The 27569-nt window shown below is 42.8% G+C and overlaps 1 protein-coding gene across 7 annotated transcripts in view; it reads right to left on the bottom strand.

The window, feature by feature from the left end:
* Positions 1-611: 611 nt before the first annotated feature.
* TMTC4 (transmembrane O-mannosyltransferase targeting cadherins 4) overlaps positions 612-27569 on the bottom strand; it is a 70342-nt gene continuing 43384 nt past the window's right edge. For all 7 annotated transcript variants that reach the window (XM_050765970.1, XM_050765972.1, XM_050765969.1 and 4 more), the window contains 7 exons: positions 21818-21897; positions 21532-21639; positions 21281-21422; positions 11399-11513; positions 8851-8963; positions 3039-3108; positions 612-1830 (listed from right to left, as the gene is read on the bottom strand). In XM_050765970.1, coding sequence (XP_050621927.1) covers positions 1682-1830; positions 3039-3108; positions 8851-8963; positions 11399-11513; positions 21281-21422; positions 21532-21639; positions 21818-21897 — 777 coding nt within the window. In that variant the 3' untranslated portion in view covers positions 612-1681. The remainder of the gene's footprint in view (positions 1831-3038; positions 3109-8850; positions 8964-11398; positions 11514-21280; positions 21423-21531; positions 21640-21817; positions 21898-27569) is intronic.

The following is a 27569-nucleotide window of genomic DNA, read 5'->3' on the forward strand; positions in this document are numbered from 1 at the left end:
GCTCACGCCTGTAATCCCAGCACTTTGGGAAGACGAGGTGGATGGATCACTTGAGGTCATGAGTTCCAGACCAGCCTGGCCAATGTGGTGAAACCCCATGTCTACTAAAAATACAAAAATTAGCCAGGCGTGTTGGTGCACGCCTGTAATCCCAGCTACTCAGGAAGCTGAGGCAGGAGAATCGCTTGAACCTGGGAGGCGGAGGCTGCAGTGAGCTGAGATGGTGCCACTGCACTCCAGCCTGGGAGACAGAGTAAGACTCCATCTCAAAAAAAAAAAAAAAAAAGAAAAAAAAAAAGAAATATTTTACACACAGCACTTTATTTCTTGATCTATTTCAACCACCAGAAGTTACAATTATTGACTTAAACACTACACAGATCTGCCCCCAAAAAGTGAGTCCAGAGAATCAAATTCCTCTCAGTGTGGATCTATTCATCTGTTCTCTGAACTTGGAAAACACTGTAGTGCAATTCTATGAAATGGTCCCCACGTCAAATAGAAGCCACATAAAAGATGATATGGTCACTTTGATTTCATTTTAAGGTAAAGGAGGATATAAAGTTCACTACTTGAAAATCATCGATTAAGAAAGCAATTTGACATTTTCATGCTAGTTTGTGTAATAATTTTACTGCATAAGAAATTACAGAGATTGCATAAATCATTAGGTCAACAGCATACAGAGAAGAACAAAACAAAACATTGTTTGGATCAAATAACAGCAGGAACAACTCCATTCTTAAAAATACCACAAATTCCCCGAATGTGGCTCCATTTGAGAGAAAATTTTGCATTTTCTGGATAATGTCTGCAGTTTCATTAAGCAAAATGGAAAACGGCTTTTCAGTTAAAAACACTAAAAAGCAACTTACACAGATGTGTTGCCCTCTTCACCTTGGATGTAACAAAAATAAAGATGTGAGGCTGCCTGCTTTTGCCTAAAGCATGGCCTGAACTTTCAACTGATAGTAATTGTTTATGTAAAATATTACATTACATAACCTCCTATGTACTGAAATTGCACAAGTCAGAGCATCCAAAAACTACTGCAGAAGTCAATTTCTTCCTATGGGGAAAAGCATATAGATCTAGATATACTACATGTTACAATTTCCATTCCTCATTCCATTTGCCCTATTCAAAACATAAAAATACAAATAAATATTTCCTTACAAAGTTCACAGTATATTGTTTTAAAAAAAGAGATAAAAAAACAAGAATCCTAATTTGCTTTGTCATTAAATAAAAATGCTAATATATAGACACGTTCAATATTTATACAAATTGTAGGGGTCAGTCTATCCTTTCTTGGTCATAATTGAAGTTTAATAGTGCTAGTCCATACACGACAAGGCTCAGATCCCAAATGAAAGTTCAATTCTACTAAAAGTTGCTCAAGATAATTTTTCTCTTTTTCTGTTTAATTAAAAAAGACAATTTTGGAATTTTAGAATTACATTTGAGTTGTCTGAAAAAATACAATTTCAATGAAAAATCGTATCAAGCATTCAAGAGTATATTGCTGGTGCTATAATCTTTTTGCATGTCTTTGTTTTCATAGAAAAAATCAATAAAATAACATGTCTAAGACTTTTAAATGGTTAAATGTAACCACATACTATTAATGATATGCCTCATGCACACACACACTCAAACTGAAAACATGAAGGAAAAAGGATCAGACGTCCTTCTTTTGCATTAGTTCTAGCTTTCTTCTTAGCAGACCATAGTTCTCCTTAGTTCCTGATGCCGTGGGGTCAAGCTGCAAGGAGATTTCATAGTGTTTCTTGGCCAAGTCTAGATGTCCCCAGCGATGATAAAGCACAGCTGAAATAGCAGGAGATAAATTTCACTGGGAACGCTTCTGAGTAACGTGCCGAATTCCTACCCTCTTGGACAAAGAAATATTACTGATCCTATGCAAACAGCTTTCAAAAGTCAATTGTATGAAACAATATTGTTTGTACTGAAAACTTTATTTATTGTAATCACACTCCCTGATGATTATCCATTTACTGCCAGTTACTCCTAGGGCTCTTCATAGCACTAGACAGGATACATCTGCCTGTAGGAACATTATTACATAAAGAAGTAAGAAGACTACATGCAATGTCTCAGTGCTGCCATGAAATTTCCAGGAAGCAAGGCTGGGTATGGGAGGTGGGGGTGACGGATGCCAGGCGCTGCCTAGAGCCTTGACTATGCAGAAGTTCAGCTGTTTATTTTAAATAGATATTTCCCCACACCATTTGGGGAAGTAAAAGCTTGTGTGGGGCCATTTGGAAATAAGGCCTCTAATATCAAAATGATAGTTACAATAAACCTAATCATTAGGATGATTAGCCTCTGATCATGACAGTGATTTTGTTAGTAAAACTAACTTTCTATATGGGCAGAAGAGCACCTGTGGATGCTTGTTGGCTTTTGTGAAGAGAAGCTTCAGAGTTGGTAGAGAACAGCTTTGGTCCAAAAACATTTCTCTGGGCATTCTAAACATCACCATGCTATGCTCTAAACATCTTAACCACGGAGACACAAAAGGGTGCAAGAAATGAATTCTAGGGAATAAATGATTATAAATGCATTTTAGCCAAGGCATAAGAGGATATAAGAAAGCAGAAGACCAGGCTGGAAGGGGAAGGTCTACTCTGTAAGAAGGAAGGAAAAGGAGGTAAGTTCAATGGCAAGCTTCCAAAGAACATACGATTCATTTACTAGGATAACCCTTCGTAACCACAGCCTCATTCTCTTGATCCGATCTCACCCTTCTCAGCTTAACACAAAGAAGGACAATCTGAGTTTCATCATGAGAAGGTGATAAACAGAGTGGGCAACTTTAGGGCCGTTCTGGTCATGCAATTAAGATTTGGAAGTGTGGCTATCACTTTGCTATCTTTAATGTAATAACAGAATCACACTGTAAAGCCAGGTTAGCTTTGAAAAAACTACTCTCCCAACATCAATTTTATAGACATGCACGCACTTCATTAAAGTAACAGAATTTCAACACGATTCAAGTTGAACATTTTTCTTACCCAAATTACCATGGTAACTTGCAGCATTTGGATTTGCTTTAATTGCCTTGAGGAATAAAGCTTCAGATTCCTAAAAAATGAGAAATATAAAAAGGAAGGTATTTATTGTACACGAACCAAAAGCAGTTCCCAGTTTTATCACCTATGGTTTTCAAACTTTTAACCACCTCCTTTTGTATCACTGCATTCCTCTAGAAACACTCAGAAGGCCCGGGGGGGCCACGCTCTGCCAGAGAGAGGCTGACAAGGGGCAGCGGGAGGGAGCAGTGGCCGCAGAGAGGGGACGAACATGTTCGTGAGTGCCACCACCTGCCTCCCTGCAGTGCTTGGACTTCCGCAATGTTATGCAAGTCGCCCAGGTCAGGGTGCGTGATGAAGACAGGAGGCCCAGGGAACAGGAGAGGGCTGAGCCATGGAGCACACCCATGCCAATGCCATTTCCAGAGCTCCCAGGGTAGGAGTTGAGGCCCATTTCCTCTCCCCCAAGAACCTACAACACTCTGGGCAGCCCAGAAAGCAGCCGCATCCATCTGGAAAGGATGAGCAGAAAAGAGGAAGGAATGGCCACCTGTCAACTATACTGTCACAGTACCGGACATGACCATGACCAAATGCCCCTGATGGGGGTGAACTGATTCTTGTACAACCTTGCATTTCTTCCAAGTCATCCTCACTTCCAGCCTGGCCACTAAAAGGCAGGGCAAAGTGTCTTCCTACCCTGATCACTGCTGAGAACTGCTGGCTGGATGGCCCCTTCTACCATAATGCTGATAAATAAAGATGCCTATCCTGTTTTTACTGACATGTGCCCCGGGGGTGCTGTTCACTCCATCCACCTTCACATTCCTTAAGGGCAGCATGTTTTAATCAGTATCACATGCTGGGCATGGTGACTCATGCCTGTAATTCCAACACTTTGGGAGGCCAAGGTAGGCAGATCACTTGAAGTCAGGAGTTCGAGACCAGCCTGGCCAACATGGTGAAAACCCGTCTCCACTAAAAATACAAAAATTAGCCAGGTGTGGTGGTGCGTGCCTGTAGTCCCAGCTACTCGGGAGGCTGAGGCAGGAGAATTGCTCCAACCCAAGAGGTGGAGGTTGCAGTGAGCTGAGACTGCACCACTGCACTCCAGCCTGGGCAAGAGAGCAAGACACTGCCTTAAAAAAAAAAAATCGGTATCACACACTGAGCTTAACCAACCAAATGTGTTGGTGTGGGGATAGTTCTAGTGCCTTCTACCTGGGTCATACATGAATTTTTCCAGGTGGGCTTCCCACATCTGGGACTGTGCATTTTATAATGTGCAAGACCACCAGTTCCTTTGCCCTGTTACAGCCTGTGGTACCCCTGATAAATCGGCTGGGAAATGTGGGGGAACCACCTCCAAAACCATGACCTTTTGGACAGAGCTGGCAGAGAAATATGTATATTTTAAAAATGTCATCCAAGAGGGACTTAAGAAAGACACCAGGATAACATATGGGAGGTCAGTTCAAAGTCAGCGTCTACATTCCAAGTTTCAAGGGCTGAAACTCCTTCCAAGAGGGTTAAGACTCTGGCCATATCAGGAAGGCTGCAGAAAGACAGTCAAATGGGTTGTGTAGCTTTGCAGGGGTTTCTGAGTTGCGGGGCTGTTTCTGATGATTTTCAAACATTTCCATTTAAAACCTAAAACTTGAGACACAGGAAGGTCAGGGAACCAAATCTACTCAAAAATGCTTCCCTACCTGTAAATGAAGTAGTGTTAACTGGAGAGAAATGGCTTAGGGACAAAAAGTGAGGAGTTTTCTAGTGTTGCTAAATTCATTTATTTATTCAGCTAAGTTCTCAGATGCCTGTGAGGACGAACATCATTCAGGACATTGAGGAGTCAGCAGTTTGGGGGACACAGTGGTGCTGAAGACAGGGAAGGACTCAGATCTGACAACTTGTTAAGAGAGCTACTGCTCTCAGCAGGCCTGGGCCCAAACTCTGCAGGGTGAGGAGGAGGCTGGTGTGAAGGAACAGGGATGAGGAAGAACAGGCAGAGAGAACTGGGCCAGGGGGACAAGGGAGGAAAAATGAGTCAAGATTTCCAAGCCAGGGCAACAGAAACATGACAGCATGTGGACAAAAGAAGGGGTATCAGGAGGAAGGGCTGGTTTGAGAGGAGGTGCGGGTGGGCCGGCCTGGCTCTATCCAAGTCACGGGGGCAGCCCCTGGGCCTGTACCTGGGCCTGGGAGTGGGGTTGGATGGGCCTCTTTAGAACGCAGCATCTGTGAGTATTCAAAGCCCATGAAACGTTCATCTATTAAATCAGGGCTTCTAATGGCCTCATTCAGGAAAGCAGTGAACTGTTTATAAATTGATCTTCTGTGGAGGTCTCTGGATGTGTAAAGACCCAGGCAATGAGCCGATTTATGCCAATGAACCAATAAACTCACATTTAGAGTTGGGGATATTTTTTTCTCAATAGAAAGGGGAAAAATAATGTATTATTTTCTAAAGCATATTAGACAAAATGTAATTAACAAAGGCGTAGGACTTGAGAAAGCCTTGCAAATTGTGTCTCTAGGTAGGAACAAGCACTAGTCTCCACGTCTAGGTGAGGAAGCCCGGGTGGGTGGAGGTCATTTCAGCCACAGCAGCCACTCAAGAATACTCTGGGACACAGGGGCCACTGTGCCTCTGCTAGAATAGGAAGGGTAACATGGGTGATCTGATGTGAAGTTGAAACCGTGACTCACACAGGAAGAGAGTTATTCTCTATTCTCCCTCCTTCCTTCTGATTGCATCAGGCTGAAGTCTGCGCTTGGTGGTGGTGTGTGGGCCCCACCCTCTAACACACCTGCCAATCTCTCCTTGAAGCTAAGAGAGCTCAGAGCCTTGGCCAGCAATAGTATCTAGCTGGGATTTAGTATGATTATTTAACTTTCAGTTACCCTGTATTTATAGTAATGATGCATTGTTTCTCGTTTAAATATATTCGTGTTAAAAATCTATTTAAATAAAAATGTCTAGTAAATAAGGTAACATCTAGATGTGGCAAGAAAAAAAAAATCATAAAGGTGTGACATAAATGTCGGGAGCTTAGGAAACTGACTTTATCAACATAACCTGCACTTAAGCTACCGGGCCATTGGAATTAGCACTACAAAAAAAGAAATCAGTAAGAGAAGCAATGATTTAAGCACTGAAAAACATTACTTTTCTATTTTTGCTTTACCACATTAGCTTGAAATAGGAAATTAAATGGCAAGAAGTAACATAAATTTTAATACATTTTTTTTTTTTGAGACAGAGTCTTGCTCTGTTGCCCAGGTTGGAGTGCAGTGGCGCGATCTCTGCTCACTGCAAACTCCGCCTCCCAGGTTCACGCCATTCTCCTGCCTCAGCCTCCTGAGTAGCTGGGACTACAGGTGCCTGTTTTAATACATTTTAATGATCCCTAGAGATCCACTGAATGATTGAATGCTCACTATACATACATATATATATATATGCATATACACATTAACCATTTGATAGTTGCAAATTATGTTGTGCATTTTTTTGTATCACCTTGTCAAGAGGTTGGGCAGATCACTATCTCCATTTTATAGATGAACAAACTGAGGCCCAGAGAGGCCGACTGCTCTTAGGTTTCAAAAAGGGCTGCTTAGATAGGATAAAAAGGTGCTTAGAGCCACGCATATATAACAAGAACACTCCCTCTGCCTATCAACACCTCAAAATAGGTTCTGGAAGCCTGAACATTTCAGGGTCAAATGAGAGATGCATGCGATCATTTTACAATTACTTAACTGGGTGCTTTGTAACTGCCTGACAGCAATGGAGGTACAGAACCGGGACTGAAGGCTTGGCTCCAACCTCAAGAAGCCTCCAGACTCTCTGAAGAGATTTACCAAGTGCATGATAAATAAAACACATGCGCTTGGGTAAAAAGTGAGTTGCCGGGCAGCAGACACCTGCCCTGCCATCAAGATAGGTGGGCTAAAGGGTCTGTTCACCCAGCCCTGCAACTCACCACCATATCCCCTCTTCTCTGGAACATCCTGCCCAGTGCTCTGCAAGGAAACAGACCCTTTCACTCCATCCTGAAACAAGCAGTGCCAGGGATGCAGCTGACCATTAGCAACCGGTATCATTTTTGCATTACAAGAGGAAAACCTAAACAGTTGTTTAAAATTTAAACCCTTAATAAAAAAAATACATGGAATGCTTGCTTGGAGCCAATGCCAGGGCTCAGGAAGTCACATCATGTTCCCCCCACTTGGTAGCTCCTGAAGGTCTCATCGTGAGTTCTGTGTTTCAGATTTCACCTTCTGTTTCCTTACGTTAGGCCCAGCGCCTTGGCCTTGATAATTAAAATGCAAAATGTGTAGAGAAAGAGGAAGCTGATTTCTTCATTCTGTTTTACAGAGTATTTTCTAGTTTATTTGGGGGTTGGGGGAAGAACAACGTGAACTGGAAGCCAAACGAACTCTGGGTTCTGTCCCCTTAATAGAAATTCCAGCAGTTTACAGACTGTGTGATGATAGAAAAATCAATACGATTATATAAGCCAAGTCTTCAAGAAGACTCGCTATAGCTGGGTCACTGGAAGAGAACTGAGACTTGGGACCTGTCCCAGGCTGACAGATGGCTGGAAAGGTCATTAGAAGGGAAACCTGTAAACCTCACCTCCTTCCCCTGCTACACAAGTAGATTCATAAAAAACCCTCTTCAAAAAGCTATTTCTAGAGCAAAACCTAGAAATTTTAAAAATGTATAATAAAGCTATTGAACTCCCCAACATTATAAAACTAGAGAAATGCATGAAATTATCTCACCATTGTTATAGAAAATTATACTAATAACGACATGTATTAAACAGAAAAAGAGAAGTGAATAACACTGGACCAATGTTAGCTAGTTGCTGCCTTTAGGTCTTATACATAGGCTGAGTGATCAAAATAAGATATAGCCCCTGATTCTGAAATAAAGTATTTACCTTAGGAAATGACTAATGCACTACTTCTGTGATATCTGTGTTCACCACCCAGGATGCTAGGTAAAAATGTATATTCCCTGACCTGACCTAATCCACGAAGCCAATCCCTTGTAGGGAGAATCTGGGCATCTCTGCTTTAACAAGCTCCCTCAGTGATTCTGATAGACAAAATTAAAGTTTACAACCAGTCCCCTTCAACACACAGGGAGTTATGCACAGCCTATTCCTGCTCCACCCTGGCTGCCAACTGGAGCAAAGATTTAGTATCTTGTGGTTTTTGTTGGCCAGAAAACTCTGGGCCTTGCTGGTGGCCTGTAAAACTCAGATAAAGAAAAACCTGGAAGCAGCAAGAACCAATCATGCATCCTCCATGGGTCGCTTATTCTTTTGTGCAGAAGATGGAACCTGCAGATAAAACCCAGATCTCCAGCCCATGTGCAAGTGACAGAGTCAAACCCCACTGTGCCAGGGCGGGACCCAGGCACCTCCGGGGATGCACTGTGGCTGCCCCGAGTCCTCCTCTCGCACCAGCCTGCCCGGCCTCTGCGGCCAACCATTCCACAGTTCCCTGCCTGCTCCTGCCCCTTCCTTGGGCTTCTCTTCCTCTCTCCACGTGTGAACAACGGTGGTTAATTCTGATGAGAAAGGACACTGGGTTTGGCCCCCACACTGCTGTCTTTGAAGCAACTTTTCCAGGAAACAAACTGGCCAAGCCGCATTGGTGCACCGCTGCCACTGTTTTGGCCTGATTCCTAATTTAACTGGGCAGAAGTAACACTTACGGCTTCTGTCAGATGCTGGCATTAACTGCAAGAACTCACAGCCTGCGGTTTACGCACCTTGTATTTCTGGGATTTCCCCAGCACGTTTGCCAACGAGAACATGAGAGAGTGATCATTAGGTATTAATTCCAGGGCCTCTCTTCCAACTGCTTCAGCTTGGGCTAAATTACCTGGGAGTAAAACATGGAAAAATAAAAGACATGTTAATGTTGTACTCGCATTTTAGCCTCTAACTGACAGGGTTTATGTGCACAGCACATGACAATTATGAATAAACTACTGAAGAAAATCTGTGTAGATCATGTAATACACACCCACATACAAATACACACACGACCTTATCAGTGGCAAAGCCACTGCGATTCAGCACATTTCTGACACAACATAGAAACAGCTTTTGATTAACCTCTGTAAAACCATCTAAAACCTAGTTTTAATTTTTCCTCAGATACCAGTTACACCCAAACAAATCTGCAAAATAAGAGGATGACAGTAACACTTTCATAACTGAGAATTTATCACATTGAAGTATACATTCTGTATTTTCCCTAGAAACAAGCATGTATCTGCTCTATACCATGCAGATGATCAAATTAACACCATCATTAACATATTTTTATTGACACATAACTACATATTGATGGGGTGCATGTGGTATTTTGATACATGCATACAATGTGTAGTGATCAAATCAGGGTATTTAAGACAACTATCACCTCAAATATTGATCATTTCTTTATGTTAGGAACATTTCAAATCTTCTAGCTTTTTTGAAATATATCATAAAGTGTTAACTACAGTCACCCTACTGTGCAGTGGAACACTAGAACTGACTCCTTCTATCTGTGTTTGTACCCATTAACCAACCTCTCTTTGTCCCTGCCCCGTTCCCAGACCCTAGTAACTACTGTTCTGCTCTCTAGCTCCACAAGGTCCATTTTTTCAGATCCTCCATGCTTGACAGCATGTGATATTTGCCTTTCCGTTCCCAACACCATCATTTCTTTTTTTTTTTTTTTTGAGACGGAGTCTTGCTCTGTTGCCCAGGCTGGAGTGCAGTGGCTGGATCTCAGCTCACTGCAAGCTCTGCCTCCCAGGTTCACGCCATTCTCCTGCCTCAGCCTCCCGAGTAGCTGGGACTACAGGCGCCCGCCACCTCGCCCGGCTAATTTTTTTTGTATTTTTAGTAGAGACGGGGTTTCACCGTGTTAGCCAGGATGGTCTCAATCTCCTGACCTCGTGATCCGCCCGTCTCGGCCTCCCAAAGTGCTGGGATTACAGGCTTGAGCCACCGCGCCCGGCCAACACCATCATTTCCTTTTTTTTTTTTTATTATTATTATTATACTTTACGTTCTAGGGTACATGTGCATAACGTGCAGGTTTGTTACATATGTATACTTGTGCCATGTTGGTGTGCTGCACCCATCACCTCGTCAGCACCCATCAACTCGTCATTTACATCAGGTATAACTCCCAGTGCAATCCCTCCCCCCTCCCCCCTCTCCATGATAGGCCCCAGTGTGTGATGTTCCCCTTCCCGAGTCCAAGTGATCTCATTGTTCAGTTCCCACCTATGAGTGAGAACATGCGGTGTTTGGTTTTCTGTTCTTGTGATAGTTTGCTAAGAATGATGATTTCCAGCTGCATCCATGTCCCCACAAAGGACACAAACTCATCCTTTTTTATGGCTGTATAGTATTCCATGGCAACACCATCATTTCTTAAAAGACGTTTTGAGTTTTAAAGTGAAGGAGGCAGAGTAACTCCTAATCAATTGAATCTGGTCTGCTCGGGGATAGGAAACCAGATCTTCAAGTCAATGAGCATCATATAAAAAGTAAGAATCCATGGCTCTGAGTGTAGACTGAGGGGGCTCGTTTGAGTGAAGTCCCTTAACTTGGGGCATAGACCTAGCACTATCCATGTCATTAGCCCCAAGGCCATTCTTGCTCACTTCTGGGTGCTCCCAGCGCCCTAAAGGATGGCCAATGGCAGATAACAGGCTTCAGAAGAAACAAGATACTGTCATACCTCTCCCCCATTACTCAACACCAGTTCTAGATGAAGTGTGACTTTCCCAGAATTCACATTCCAGTATGTCTAAAGAAATTCCATTTTCTTTCTTCTCTTTTTTTTTTTTTTTCTGGAGATGGAGTTTTGCTCTTGTTACCCAGGCTGGAGTGCAGTGGCGCTATCTTGGCTCACTGCAACCTCCACCTCCCGGGTTCAAGCAATTCTCCTGCCTCAGCCTCCTGAGTAGCTGGGATTACAGGCATGCACCACCATACCCAGCTAATTTTATATTTTTAGTAGAGACGGGGTTTCTCCATGTTGGTCAGGCTGGTTTTGAGCTCCCGACCTCAGGTGATCTGCCTGCCTTGGCCTCCCAAAATGCTGGGATTACAGGTGTGAGCAACCGCGCCCAGCCTAGAAATTCCATTTTCTAGAAGAATAGACATTTTTGTAATAGAAAATATTTAACTTCATATTTTTTTTTAAAACTCAGGAGGAGAAAAAGCACAATAATCTCTATTTCCTAAGTCTTCAGTGGTACTTTACTGTGGAGCCATGTCCTGAGATTTGTTCCATCCACCTCTCTGTACCTGTATTGTCGAGGAGTATAATCATGTTGTTCCAGGCTAGGCTGTGCTCTGGTTTCAGCACGGTGGCATTTCTCCACGCGTTCAAGGCATCCACGTGGCGATTGAGATCTGCATACTGAAAATAAAACACACCAAAAAATTAGTATTCCAAGTTTCCTGCTTCCTCGTTCCAAGACATTATGAAACAAAAGAAAAAGCCCAACAAACAAAAATAAAAAACCAACCTAACTTTAATTTATGTAGCTTCTAGTTTTTCCTATCAACTCGCTGAATCCTCCAAACAATACCAATGAAGTAAATACTATTGTTATCCCCATTTTACAGATGAAGCAACTAAGGCACGAGGAAATGAACTTGCCCAAAGTTATAGACTAGAAAGGGTAAAGCAGGAATAAGAACAAGGTTCAAACCTGTAATATCCCATTTCCTGTTATTTAGTGATTTTAGGAATCAAATCATATTTCAGACTGCTGAAATACTGAAGCAAGCCTCATCATTAGTCTTTTTCACTAAAGACTTCATAAGTTCATTGTTCATAAAGTATTACTTAGAATCGTAAACAAAATATTTCTCATGATCTAAAGCTGTGTGTCCAATTCACCTTCTGAAGGGTGGTCTCGGGGCCTCTTCCTGCCTGCGTCTAACGTAAATTCAAAAACAGGAGCATATCAGACATACTTTGTCAACTCCTTGGAAAAATCTCCTATGGTAAGGTAAAACCTCTTGGCACTTTCGAGTTTGTTTGCTTCATTTAGGAAGGAGAAAAATACCTGTTGCTTTCTTATTTTTTATAACTTCAACTTTTATTATTATTTTTGAGATAAAGTCTTGCACTGTTGCCCAGGCTAGAGTGCAGTGGTGCGATCTTGGCTCACTGCAACCTCTACCTCCCGAATTCACATGATTCTCCTGCCTCGGCCTTCCGAGTAGCTGGGATTACAGGTGCACACCACCATGCCCGGCAGTTTTTTTCTATTTTGAGTAGAGATGGGGTTTCACTATATTGACCAGACTGGTCTTGAACTCCTGACCTTGTGATCCGCCAGCTTCAGCCTCCCAAAGTGCTGGGATTACAGGCAGGAGCCACCACGCCAGGCATATGTATGTATGTATGTGTTTAGAAACAGAGTCTTGCTCTGTCGCCCAGGCTGGAGTGCAGTGGCATGATCTTGGCTCACTGCAACCTCTGCCTCCCAAGTTTGAACAATTCTCGTGCCTCAGACTCCTGAGCAGCTGGGATCACAGACCCGTGTCACCACGCCTGGCTGATTTTTGTATTTTCTGTCGAGATGGGGTTTCACGAAAATGCCCAGGCTGGTCTCAAATTCCTGGCCTACCTTGGCCTCCCACAGTGCTGGGATTACAGGCATGAGCCACCACGCTCGGCCTTCAACTTTTATTTTAGATTCAGAATGTACATGTGCAGGTTTGTTGCATGGGTAAATTGTGTGATGCTGAGGTTTGGGATATGAATGATCCTGTCATCCAGGTAGTGAGCACAGTAACCAATAGTTAGTGTTTCAGCCCTTGTTTGCCTCCCCGTCTCCCACTCTAGTAGTCTCAAGTGTCTGTGGTTGCCATCTTTATGTATTAGTGCTCACTTATGAGAACATGTGGCATTTGGTTTTCTGTTCCTGCATTTATTTCCTTAGAATAGTGGCCTCCGGTGGCATCCATGTTGCTGCAAAGGACATGATTTTTTTTGTATGGTTGTGTCGTATTCCATGGTGTATATGTACCACATTTTCTTTTTCCAGTCTACAGTAGATGGGCACCTAGGTTGATTCTGTGTCTTTGCTATTGTGAATAGTGTTGTGATGAACATATATGAATGCATGTTTTTGCATGTTTTTGGGTTTTTTTTGAGACGCAGTCTTGCTCTGTCACTCAGGCTGGAGTGCAATGGCACGATCTTGGCTCACTGCAACCTCCACCTCCCTGGTTCAAGCAATTCTGTCTCAGCCTCCCAAGTAGCTGGGATTACAGGCACCCGCCACCATGCCCAGCTAATTTTTGTATTTTCAGTAGAGATGGGCTTTCACTGTCTTGGCCAGACTGGTCTTGAACTCCTGACTTCGTGATCCACCTGCCTCAGGCTCCCAAAGTGCTGGGATTACAAGCGTGAGCCACCGCACCCAGTTGCATGTGTCTTTTTGGTGGAATGATTTCTTTTGGGTATACAACCAGTCATGAGATTACTGGGTCGAATGGCAGTTCTAAGTTCTTTGAGAAATCTCTAAACTGCTTTTCACAATGGCTGAACTAATTTATACAGTGTCCAAGCATTCCTTTTTCTCCCACAGCCTTGCCAGTGACTGTTGTTTTTTCACTTTTTGATAATAGCTATTCTGACTGGTGTGAGATGGTATCTCAATTGTGGTTTTGATTTGCATTTTTCTAATGATTAGTGATGATGAGCATTTTCTCATGTTTGTTGGCTGCTTGTACATCTTCTTTTGAGAAGTGTCTGGTCATGCCTTTTGCCCACTTTTTAATGGGGTTGTTTTTTGCTTGTTGATTTGTTACTTATAGATCTGGATATTGGATGCATAGTTTATGAATATTTTTTCCCACTCTGTAGGTCGTCTGTTTACTCTCTTGACAGTTTCTACTGCTGTACAGAAACCTTTGGTTTAATTAGGTCAATTTTCGTTTTTGTTGCAATTGTTTTTGAGGACTTAGTCACCAATTTTTTCCCAGGGCTGATGTCTAGAATACTGTTTCCTAGGTTTTCTTCCAGGATTCTTTTTTTTTTTTTTTTTTTTTTTAAAAGACAGGGTCTTACTCTGTCATCCAGGCGGAAGTGCAGTGGTGTGATGTAGTGCAACCAGTGGCTCACTATGGCCTTGACCTCCTGGGATCAAGTGATCCTCCCACCTCAGTCTCCCAGGTAGCTGGGACTACAGGCACATACCACCATGGCAAGATAATTTTTTGGGATTTTTGTAGAGATGAAGTTTTGTCATGTTGCCCAGGCTGGTTTCAAACTCCTGGGCTCAAGCCATTCGCCTACCTTGGCTCCCAAAGTGCTAGGATTACAGCTGTGAGCCACTGAGCTCAGCCTCTTCTAGGATTCTTGTAGTTTGAGGTCTTATATTTAAATTTTTAATCTATCTTGAGTTAATTTTTGTGTATTGTGAAAGGTAGGGGTCCAGTTTCACTCTTTTGTGGCTAGCCAACTATCCCAGCATGATTGACTAGGAAGCCCTCTCCCCATTGCTTTTAAAAAAAAAAAAAAATTGGTTGAAGACCACATGGCTGTAGGTGTGTGGCTTTATTTCTGGGTTCTGTATTCTGTTCCACTCATCTGTGTGTCTGTTTTTGCACCAGTACCATACTGTTTTGGTTACTATAGCCTTATAGCATAGTTTGAAGTCAGGTAATGTGATGCCTCTGGCTTTGTTCTTTATGCTGAGGATTGCTTTGGCTGTTCAGGTTCTTTTTTGGTTCAATATGAATTTAAGAATAGCTTTTTTCTAATTCTGTGAAAAATGACATTGGCAGTTTGATAGGAACAGTGTTGAATCTGTAGATTGCTTTGGGCAGTATGGCCATTTTAATAATATTGATTCTTCCAATCCATGGTCATGAAACATTTTTCCATTTGTTTGTGTCACCTCTGATTTCTTTCAGCAGTGTTTTGTAGTTCTCCTTGTAGAGATCCTTCACCTCTTTGATTAGCTGAATTTCCAGGTATTTTACCCTTTTTATGGCTATTGTAAATGGGATTGCATTCTTGATTTGGCTCTCAGCTTGAATGTTATCAGTATATAGATATGTTTCTTACTTTTGTACACTGACTTTGTATCCTGAAACTTTACTGAAGTTGTTTATGAGTTCTAGGAGCCTTCTGGTAAAGTCTGCAGGGTTTTCTAGGTGTAGAATCACATGGTCCATGAAGATAGATAGCTTGACTTCTTATTTTCCTATTTACATGCCTTTTATTTATTTTTCTTGCCCGATTGCTTTGGCTAGGACTTCCAATACCATGTTAAGAGTGGCGACAGTGGGCATCCTTGCCTGGTTCCATTTCTCAAGGGGAATGCTTCCAGATTTTTGTTGCTTCTTTTGAGAGGGAATGTTAACATTGGTAACAGAATATAAAATGGCTAGCTCTCAATTTGCATAGTTAATAAAAGCACACAGAGAGAGAGAGAGAGAGAGAGATGGATTTTTTTTACCAGGTGACCCTGTTGCCCTCTTATCTCAGTTCAAATGCACATTTTATTTGAGTGTACTTGATCCTTTAACTCTGCAAAAAGTACAAATGATCACAATTTGTCAGAGTTTAAGACTGTTTACTTACTCACTGGCAAGTCTGTCCTTTTTTTAGATGACAAAACCATTTTGACTTGTCCTATGCTACACAGCAAATAGATAGCATATTATGCAAGAAAAAGAAAGCTTTAATGGAATTATGGAAACACTTATGAACATCCATTTGCTAAGATGTTCTCGGAATTTCCCATGAGACTCAGAAACTCAAGTTACAATATTTTTACCCCTTTAATGAGGAAATGATAGGAGAAGTTCAGAAAATTAAAATAATTTGGGATGCTTAATTATTCTAACACTTAATTATCTCTATTTGATGTTCCAGTGATTCCTCAGATCAATTCACTCCACCATAATATGCGTTTGAGTCACTTGGACAAAATCCATGGTGACATTTGAACACACCCAGAACAACCAACATAACTTCATTTATCCAACATGACAAAATTCATTACTACTTTACTGTTACTACTACAATTATTACTGCTATTTATTGAAGAATAGACTGAATCAGATAAAATTTGGTTTCATTTTGTCTCAAACTCTACTCATCTTATAGCATCTACACAAAGGGAACAAACTTTCAGGGAGGCAGAGAAAAGTGGTGATTTAACCAAAACTGCTCATCCAGGAAGTAGACGGGTAACATCAGTTACCCAGCAGTCCTACGCCCACCCTTCTGTACTCTGCTCCGAGAAGCAGGGGCTGGGAGTCTGCAACTACATTTCCCAGGTTTCTTCACCCTTTGGTTCCTTTCTGTCAACAGGTGCCGGGTGGTGGGGAGAGGGGAGCAGTCCTTTCCTCCCACTCTCTCCTTCCTTCCCCTGGCAGTGTCTCTGAAGTGACTACATCCCCTCCTACACCATCCCAGGGTGGAAGCAGTGGTCTGTCTCCCATGATCACAGCTCTTGACCCTGTGGTAGCTCCAGAGATTGGAACCTCTTGTGATTTCTTAAATCCTGGTAGTGCTACTTTCTCCTGTCTGTTCCCAAACCTATAGGATTCCCTTTAACCTCTGAGTTCATGTTACCATCCCATTTTTGCTCAGCCAGCCTTCCAATGATAGTCTAACCAATTCCCCATATTAAGTCTTCTCTATCTAAAACACTTAGAATGGTTTCTGTTTTCTTGAACACATCCAGTCCTTCCATCATGCATTGTCTTCGGTAATCCCTCTAGCCGCTATTACTGTAACTTTCTAAGATTAGTAATATGTCCCAGTAATCGCGCTCTTCCTGATTTCCTGTTCCACAAGAGAACTTCCTTATATTGTTTCCATATTGGGGTCTAGAAATCAAAACAAATCTCTGTCTCCTGTTACTAGAGAGTGATTTCTTAAAACACCACCAATTAAAAAAAAACCCTCTTAAGTTATTAAGTTCTTATTTGCCAATATATAAATGGGTTGGTCGAGTTGTTAAAGATTAAGCTCTTAATGCTTTTAAGCTGTCAAACGGGAAAAAGCTGGATAATTAAACCACAATGGAGAGCAAAAGCCCGAAATAAGCAGGAACAGTTGGCGGAAGGGAACACAGGAAGACCATTTCACAGTAGCGTAATTAGTAAACAATATAAACAAAAAGCAGTACAAGGTCTCAATCTGTTCAATGCTACAGATGATCTTCCAAGTGAAAGTGTAATGAATCCCAAGGACTACAGCACATGATGAAAGCTGGTACTTTATACTCTACATTCTTCCCTTTGGACATCACTCTTACAGAAGGAGCATTTATTATAAATCCTCTATTTTCCAAATCCCAAGGAACTGCAGTGACGGGCAGTTACTAGGAGAGGGGAGAAGACTAAGCTGTAGAGCCTAGAGGACAACCTGGGAGGCTGTGGGCAGACCCACTCACTTTGTGAGCAATAAAGTAACAGAAGAGCAACCTCCAGAAAAGGAAAAAAAAGGGACAAAAGAAGAATTCATATGAATATCAAGTCTCATATTTAGTCACTTGACTACTAGTTTAACAGATAGTGAACAGAAATGGTAATCCCTACACCCATATATTCATAACCACCCAAATGCATGAATTCAGGTAAGACCTCATGTGTTCCCATCCTCCACCCCACCCCTATTCTCACTTCACTAACTTTGTGAGGATCGTCCCTCCTTTGTATGTGATTGAATTTTGAAGTCACCACTCATAACATTATGTTGAGGTTTCACAGCCTCCCCTTCCCCCCAGGAACAAACAGCCGATCATTATAATAGTTTCAGCTCTCCTGGAATCTTCAGGTCTCACAGAGAAAGCAGTTTCAACATCAAAGCAGGTAACTAGGTCATAAAGCACAGAATTTTAAAACGTAAAAGAACAAAAATGCACGCAAGGTCAGTGGTTCTGAAGAAAGTTAATGTGAGACAAAGGAGTATCTTGCCATTAATCTTCCTTGTTCAAGCATCATGCCATTCCATGGGTTCGGCCACATTCCTGCCACCCTTGCCTCTGTCCCCAGAAAGAAATAATTCCTCCTTTCCACACTGGAGTCAGCACATAGAGGATGTATCTTCCTATGGCATATCATAACTGAAACATGTTTTGCATTTTTTAATAAAAATGCAATGATATGGTTTGGCTGTGTCCCCACCCAAATCTCATCTTGAATTGTGGCTCCCATCATTCTCATGTGTTGTGGGAGGGACCTGGTGAAAAATAACTGAATCATGGGGGCAGTTTCCCCCATACTGTTTTCATGGTAGTGACTAAGTCTCATGAGATCTGATGGTTTTATCAGGGGAAAACTCTTTTGCTTGGCTCTTATTCTCTCTTGCCTGCTGCCATGTAAGTTGTACCTTTCACCTTCCGCCCTGATTGTGAGGCCTCCCCAGCCACGTGGAACTGTGAGTCCATTAAACCTTTGTTTCTTTATAAATTACCCAGTGTCGGGAATATCTTTATCAGCATTATGAAAACAGACTAATGCATGCAACCACTTTACTTTAATATTTCTAACACAAGCATTACTCGTCCACGTAGAGGGACTTCTGCAGAGGGGGAAAGGCCACATTTTACCGTTAGCCAGATGTTCCTGCCATCTTGTTTTCTCCATTCTTAAGATTCTATCTCCACAACTCGCAAAATCATGGCTACCCAGTCCAGAAACAAAGACAGTAACACCAAAGACATTCACATTATGGTAAAAACCAAAGCCTCGTTTTCCAATAAATGTAAAGCAGTCAATGTTTTCTAGGATTGTTCCCCACAAACCATGGCTTCTCTCTGACGTGATTACCCTGTCATCCAAGTTCAGACAGAGCTGCTTCCCAGGTGCAGGGCCAACGACAGGGTACTGGAATCACCTGGGTGATTCATTATTGATATTTTACTTAATTTTTTTGAGGCAGAATCTCGCTCTGTTGCCCAGGCTGGAGTGCAGTGCCACAATCTTGTCTCACTGCAACCTCTGCCTCCCAGGTTCAAGTGATTCTCCTGTCTCAGCCTCCCAAGTAGCTGGGATTACAGACATACACCACCATGTCTGGCTATTTTTTGTATTTTTAGTAGAGACGTGGTTTTGCCATGTTGGCCAGGCTGGTCTTGAACTGATCTCAAGTGATCTGCCCGCCTTGGCCTCCCAAAGTGCCAGGATTACAGGTGTAAGCCACTGGGCCCAGTTTATTATTGTTATTTTAAAAACACAGATTCTCTATAGAGTCTTTGATTCCCTAAATGTGAGATGGGGTGGGACAGTCTGGATGCATGTCAAGTTTGGAAACTACTAGTTAGGGTTTTGTTTTTGTTTTTGTTTTTTTTTACAGAGGGAAAAGGAGCCAATGCAACAGCTAGTCTTTGCTGGAAAGATGAAACGTTACAGCACATTTTGAGTAACTTGGTGCAGGCGCTCAACGCACCAGCTTGTAATGGGTTCCACAGCTGGGGCATTGCTGGGTCTTGCCTTTGTGCAGCCAAAACCAGATGACAGCACTGTTGTCCTCTTCACAGATGCACCCACTATTTTCTTGTTGGTGAAGAAGGGGGCTAAATTAGGGTCTTCCTTGGTGCCTAAAGCTGTCTTGGGGGTTAGTACATTGTATGGGTCCAGTCCCTTCCTTGTGGTCATCATGACCTCCATCTCTAAGCCAGTCACCTACTTGTTATCAGTAGAAACACCACCTCCAGGATGGGTGTGGTAGCTCACGCCTGTAATCCCAGCACTTTGGGAGGCCGAGGTGGGCGGATCATGAGGTCAGGAGATTGAGACCATCCTGGCTAACACGGTGAAACGCTTTCTCTACTAAAAATACAAAAAATTAGCCGGGCGTGGTGGTGGGCGCCTGTAGTCCCAGCTACTCAGGAGGCTGAGGCAGGAGAATGGCGTGAACCCGGGAGGCGAAGCTTGCAGTGAGCTGAGATAGCACCACTGCACTCCAGCCTGGGCGACAGAGCGAGACTCTGTCTCAAAGAAAACAAAACAAAACAAAACAAAACAAAACAAAACAAAACAAAACAAAACACCACCTCCAGAAGCTATGGCACGCACCGCGGCCGTGCCACTGGGAGAGCCGGCTCTCAGGGCCTGTGTGCAGCCAAGCGCCCCAGCTCCATGAAGTATCCTTGAAAGCCATCACACCCACAACAAGCAGCAAAGGGAACTACCAGTTTTGACAACATAAGAATTCTTTAAAGTGAAACTCTGTCTCAAAAAACAAAACAAAACAAAACAAAACAAAAAAATAAACAAAACCAAGAAGCTTCAGGCCTTTAAAATGAGGGTAAGCAGGTATCTCTTTAGAACACGAGGATGCTTTCCTACCTGTAAGGCTAAGCTGGGTAAAATCTGGAAATCTACATATAAACTTCCGTGAAAGTCACATCACTATGGATATATTCCAGTTTGGTTAAAATGAACAAAATTTTTTTTAATTAGCAATTTTTATCGAATACATCTAAATATATTAGGAACGTACATATCTGGTTTCTTGAAACCAAATTAAATGGTTGATTATAGGAAGAATACAACCATTCGTGTTTTAAGAATTTTGCTATGTGTGTGTCTCATTTTATTTTTGTCAAGAAAATCAAGAGCAATCAGATCTTCACAAACATCCTGTCAATAACCAAAAATATAAAGCTACTATAGAACACATTATTTTTTATTTCCACCAAATAATGTCAAAGCCCTTTTAAGTAAATCCCATGCCCTCCAAAGCTGCTTTTGGGAGAAATGCTCCCTGCAGATGAAGAGCTCTGCTCCCTTGAAGAAGGAGAACAAGGGAGCTCAGAAATCATACTACGGATTTATTTAATTTCTGTTCTTATTCAATTTTTGTTTTAAAAACAGAGAAACCGATGTTTATCAGGAAGTTACCCGTTGGAGCACTGTTTTACAGGGCGGACGGGATTTTTAACATTTTAATTTATTCCTTGGTTTAACCTTTTGCCTGGGTGACCTCTTAAACTTGACTATTTCACACTGCACTGCTCTCTAATGAGAGCTTTAAAAAATTACTTATAAGGAAATCAAATAGCTACCTTCAAATGAGATAAAAACATGTGAAAGAACTTCATAAAATGTATGGGGTAGGTGGGTGTCACTATGTCATTTTATTATAAATAAGAAAAAGAACCCATCTTTCCTTCCGCAGGCATGGCACCCCGAGCTTACCAGACGCCCGAGGTTGTAGTAACAATCTGGGTATTTCCTTCTGTGTTTAATTGCCATCCGGTAACTTTGTTCTGCGGCTTCAAACCGTTTCAGGCTGTTCTGCACTATGCCTAGATTCATCCACGCAGCAGCAAAGTCTGGCCTAGAGGAGCAGTTTTCACAAAGATAAACAAGAAGACAAAAGGCTTAGACGACAGAATGCAGGAGCTCCTTTCTTTGTCACTAGCATAATTATAAAAAACAATGCTTACTGTATTCGAACAGCCAAAGACAGCAACTCCTCAGCTTCCTGTAGCTCATTCCTTTCTTTTAAGATATTTCCAAGATTATTCATGGCATGAACATACTTAGGATTTAATCTGGAAGTTGAGAGAAAAACCAAGCTGACCATTAAATACTCAGTGTAAATTTTTACTAAACTCTCAGGAATCGGCAAAGATATTGCAAAGTTGGGGTCTTTAAAGGAATGGGTGTTTCATACCAGAAAGTGAAAACGATCTGTGTACATAATTCCTCTGTAAGACATACTCGCCATACCTTACGGCTTCCCGGTAGTATCTGATGGCAGCTGTCTGGTTGCCTTTATCAGCCAGGTTTTTGCCAATGTTGTAGTGAACCTGCAGAGAGAGAATAACTGGGCCATCAGCAGATAGACTTCTTGTTCAGAGCCTGGACCCCATCATCTCTTCTAACTGAAGACAAAAGGATGAGGAAAAAAATCACCCACCAGAACTTTAGCTAAAACCTTACAGGGTTTAGGAGTTGCTTGTGCTTTCATCTCCAACCCTGTAAGAGGATCAGAAGAAAGGGGGTACAGGCATGGTACATCTCTAAAGTACAACAGAAGGGAAATAACTAAAGACCTCACCAGAGAAAGCCAGAAAACTACAAAGCTTGGCTTTTTAAAATTTTACTTTTGATTTTTAGAGATGGGGTCTTGCTATGTTGCCCAGGCTGGAGTGCAGTAGCTATTCACAGGTGCAATTATAGCGTACTGCAGCCTTGAACTCCTGGGATTCAGGGATTCTCTTGCCTCAGCCTCTCAAGTAGCTGGGACTACAGATACACACCACCACACCTGGCTTGTTTTTATCATCAAAACCTCAAATCCCCCTCACCTACACACTCCACGAGAGTTGAGATAACAAAGTCCAATCTCATGTGGACATGAGTGGAAGAAAGCATGATTCTGTCCACCCATTTAAACAAATATGGCCCTTTCTTGGATGACACCTTTCTTCTATAGCTAGCATCAAGAGCATTTTACTCTGTATCTGTTCTAAGCAGAATGTTTGTGGACTCCCCAAATCCAAATGTGGAAATCCTGACTCCTAATGTGATGGTGTTGGGAAGCAGGGCCTGTGGGAGGTGATTGGGTCATGAGGGTGGAGGCCCATGAATGGATCAGTGCCCTCGTCAAAAAGGCCCTGGAGAGCTCCCATGCCCCCTTTCTGCCACGTGAGGACACAGTGAGAAGACCGTCTGTGAACCAGGAGGCAGGCCCTCACCACACAACCAACTGCCTGCACCTTGATGGGCTTTCCAGCCTCTGGCACTGTGAGAAGTGAGTGTCTGCTGTTGAAGCCACCCTGTCTCTGGTATTATTCTCACAGGGTCTGAGCAAAGGCCTCAATGTGGCTGGAGCACGCAGAGCAGGGATGCACGCTAGAGAGCCCAGGAGGAGCAGCTGTGCTCGCAGGGAACCCTGGGCAAGGGCAGGCTTGGATCAGTCGTTGTCCTCAGAGCCACGAGGCTGGGCGGGGCGGGGTCTGTAAGTGTGTGAGTGCCCCAGGGCTGCAGCAATAAAGCACCACACACTGAGGGGCTTAACACAACACACTTCTCTCACAGTCCCGGAGGCTGAGATCACGGTGTTGGCAGGGCCGGTCTCATCACAGGCTGAGAGAGCGACTGCTCCCTGCCTTTCTCCTGTCTCATGGTGCTTGCCCGTAATCTCTGGCTTGCAGATGCCTCGCTCCCACCTCTGCCTCTGTCTTCATGACCATCTCACCTCTTGTCTGTCTCCCTGTCTTCAAAGGACACCAGTCACATTGGATTAAGGGCCCACCATCCTCCTGGATGACCTCATCTTAACTGACATCTTAATTACATCTGCAACAACCCTATTCCCAAAAAAGACTATACTCCCAGGTCCCAGGGGTTAGGATTGGAGCGTAGCTTTTGGGAGGCACAATTCCACCCAGAGCAGGAGGCTGGGGCGGGGGTGGCAGAGGTCGTCATCAGGTTTATGTCCATAGGAAACAAATCCCGTGGTGGGAAAGGGATGTGAGTAGGGGAGAAGCAGATGTCAGGGCCTCTGGGGAGGCTGTGGCTGCAGTCCTAGGAGAGAAGTCAGCATACTGAACTAGGGTGCTGGTGAATCTGTGGAGGGGTTTGAAGAACAGTGAGGAAACAAAAAGCATAGAAACTGGTGACCAACTGATAGGAGAGAGGGAAGTGTGTCAAGAACAAATGGTAGGTTCCCAACATTCAGGACAGAATGTGTGTGATGGCTTTCAAGAGACGTGATGGGCGATCAGGCTTGTTTAGGGGGACAGGATAGGCCGACGTGGAAGTCCACGGTCACCATCCATCTCCAAAGTTCTTTTCATTTTGCAAATCTGAAACTCTGTACCCATTCTCCCCTCCACCGAACCCTGGCAACCTCCGTTCATTTTCCATCTCTACGCATTTGACTCCCATGTACCTCATGTAAGTGGAATTGTACAAGATTTGTCCATTTGTGTCACTTATGCCAGAATTTCCTTCCTTTTGTGGCTGAATAATATTCTCTTGCATGAGTACACCACATTCTGTTTGTCCATTTGTCCCTGGATGGACACCCTGGGAGGCTTCTACTTTTTAGCTGTTGTGAATAAAGCTGCTGTGAACATGGGTGCACAAATCTCTCTGAGTCTCTGCTTGCAGTCCTTTCGGGTATTTGCCTGGAAATGGAATTGTTGGATAACAGAATTCTGTTTTTAATTTTTTGAGGTACTAACATGGATAATTTTATGTTATAGGAATTTTACCTCCATTAAAAAAAGAGAGAGAGAATGAGGAAAGGATTTTCAATGATTGAAGAGGGGGTGAAGTAGGCTGGATGGAACGGGGCTCCCAGCTGCCAATTTACTAGGGATTCTCAGGTCTCCTTGGAATGAGGGCATCAGGGAAGCCAACGTCTGGTAGTTTCTCAAGTATATGTGGGCTTAGAATAAATGACAAAAGAAAAAAGTAGGGACCTGAACTAAGCCCAGGGCAGCAAGACTACACACGCTCAAGAAGACTACAATAAAAAGAATGTGTTGGCTGGGCGCAGTGGCTCATGCCTGTAATCCTAGTACTCTAGGAGGCAAGGTGGGTGGATCACCTGAGGTCAGGAGTTCGAGACCAGCACGTCCAACATGGTGAAACCCCATCTCTACTAAAAATACAAAAATTAGCTGGGCGTGGTGGTGCACGCCTATAATCTCAGCTACTCAGGAGGGTGAGACAGGAGAATTGCTTGAACCCAGGAGATGGAGGTTGCAGTGAGGCGAGAGCAAGCCACTGCACTTCAGCCAGGGTGACAGAGTAAGACTCTGTCTCACACACACACACACACACAATAAAAATAAAAAGTATTTGTTGATGACCAAAAGCTCCTTTTGGGACTTTACAATACAAAGGGAGTAGCAAGCCCAGAGGAGGTGATGCTATAGAAACTCAATCAGAAGCATGAAGTGTGGGTGCTGCTAACAACAGTCACGGTGAATGGTAAGATGGTGTGTAGCTGGCACGCCTCGAGTGGCACCCACCAGCCGGGTGCGGTGTTGCGTGCTGTGTGATCGCAGTCTCTCCTCACGGTGGCTCAAGGCCGTGGCTGCTGTGACCCTCTCTTCTGAGTTGGTAAACTGCTTTGGGGCCGTTCAGCATCTCATCTAGGGCTGTGAAGTTGGACTGGAACCAGGCTCTGAAGCCTGTGTTTCTTCCCACTAGATACTACACATTGATTACAGTGCTGGGGGACGATGAGGGTGACTGCTCGAGGCACTTTCTAGATCCATTCATTCATACCACTGGCCTTTTTCCTAAGTAAAATCACATTTCTTTTTATATGGTATTGTCCCCCAAAGTTCACATTAAACCCTCAGCACCCAGAATGAAAATGTATTTGGAGGTAGGGTCTTTAAAGAGGTAAGTAAGGTCAAATGAGGTCATATGGTTGGGCCCCCATCCATGACCCCAATCTGGTCTGAATGGCGTCCTTATAGGAAGAGGAAATATGGGCACAGACACCAGAGATGTGTGTGCACAGAAGATAAACCACGTGAGGACACAGGGAAGGCACTGTCTGCAAGCCAAGGAGAGAGGCCTCACAAGAAATCAACCCTGCTGACACCTTGATCTGCCAATTCCAGCATGTACAACAGTGAGAAAATAAACTGTGGTCTAAGCCACCCAATCTCTGTGTCTGTGTGTGTGTGTGTGTGTGTGTGTGTGTGTGTGTGTGTGTGTTTATAGCAGCCTGAGAAGACTAATAAAATCTCTAAATACAGAAGTGGTTTAAACACATTCAAGTAACATTATGTCGGAACACTACTTCCAAATGACCCCTGAAAACACAACCACATCCTGCCTTATCCATCTTAACCTACAGTTTCAGCACTTCCTCAAACATACTTAGATTTCTGGAAGAGTATGCAGTAGTGCGTATTAACAGGTTTTCTTAACTGCCAATTTAAAAGCATGTAGATTTATGTTTAACCACTCTGATGAAAGGACTCACAAGCAGAGAAATCGCAGGCGATAAAAATGTGTGTACTACTGTGCACTACACAGTAGAATTTAAACTTACTGCATCAAATTATTGTCCATTCATAGGCATTTTCGTCCTTAAACTGTGTCTTGGAGGAGGCTCAGTTAATGCTATTGCCAAAGTGTGTGTTGAGGAAAGTGCTCTAAATGATTAGAATTTGAGCTTTCCCCAACCCAGCTTGGACATATGACTTTACCTCCTCTCCTATGCACAAAAGAACCTAGGGTCAGAAAATCCAATCTGCCAGTGATGTCTTTGTGGTCTACAGAATACAAATATAGCTTCTACTCAGACATCAACACGACGCCCGCCTCTTCCGCCCCAAGCTCCTGCTGTTTCCCTTTGTTCCAGGCAAATTCTGTTTTCTCAATAAAAAGCCCAGACAAAGAGTTCAACCGCCCTCTGCAGTATAGACAGTGTTCTGTTAGACACTCAGAATGCCAGAGACCAGAAGATCAAGGGAGAAGGATGTGGGACTCTGGAACAGGAACTAGTTAAAAATCTGATACAGCCTTAGAAGGCAGGCCATCCTTAAGAACTGGTAAACAGGTTTACCCAGAGGCCAGCTTTATCCTATGGGTTAGGTAGAGGGAATTCTTTGAATAAAAAATAGCTGCCTAGATTGCAAAACAAAACAAAACAGAACAAAAATCTCACAACCAGGTCACTTAAAATAGTGTTTAGAGAGTGACTTTTGTTTCCCTGAAATACAAATGATTGGAAAAGCTTATTGATTCTTCAACTTACCCCTAGCATTTGTGATGCACACGCTGAGGCAATGAACTAGCACAGGAGAAGTTGAAGATGAAACAACCATTACAACCCAGTGACATGTAAACGCAAGAAAGTAAGAGCATTGGTTATGAAAGGCACCTTTAATACCAGGGCTGATTTGTTATAAATATTCTGGCAACATCTAATGTTAAACTTAAAATGTTTTGAAAGCATAAAAATCCTATAGCATCCTGGGTCATTTACTCCTTAAGAAAATACCTCATTGTGGCATATGATCTGTTTCTTTGTTAAAAGAATTTATTACAGAATTGTATCACAGAGTTGATAGTATGACATACTTTTAAGCCTTAAAAACTATAAAAATGATTATAAGTATACTTGGTATCTCATCTATAGTAGTCTCAGTGAATTCAATTTCCATTTGGCTCAATTCAATAACTAACATTGAGTGTCTACCATATGCAAGGCACTGTGGGTAATTTACATGCAGACCAGGCACCCGCACTACCTACACTGACATTGCAATCTCTCGGAAAAGATGAGTCTTAACTCATACATCTGGCCCTACACTAGAGCCAGTTGCCAATGTCTTACTTCATATTCAATAGATAGCAAATGAAACCAGTATAGAAAATATGTCCCCTATAATAATGGGACTGAAGGAAACCTAATACTTATGTGTATGCCCACAAGTGCACGCCCTGTGTTTTCTAGCCTGTCACATATGAAATCACTTCCTGGGCAGGTTTTTGGGTT

Source organism: Macaca thibetana, chromosome 17 (genome assembly GCF_024542745.1).
Source record: "Macaca thibetana thibetana isolate TM-01 chromosome 17, ASM2454274v1, whole genome shotgun sequence".
NCBI classification, from domain to species: domain Eukaryota; kingdom Metazoa; phylum Chordata; class Mammalia; order Primates; family Cercopithecidae; genus Macaca; species Macaca thibetana.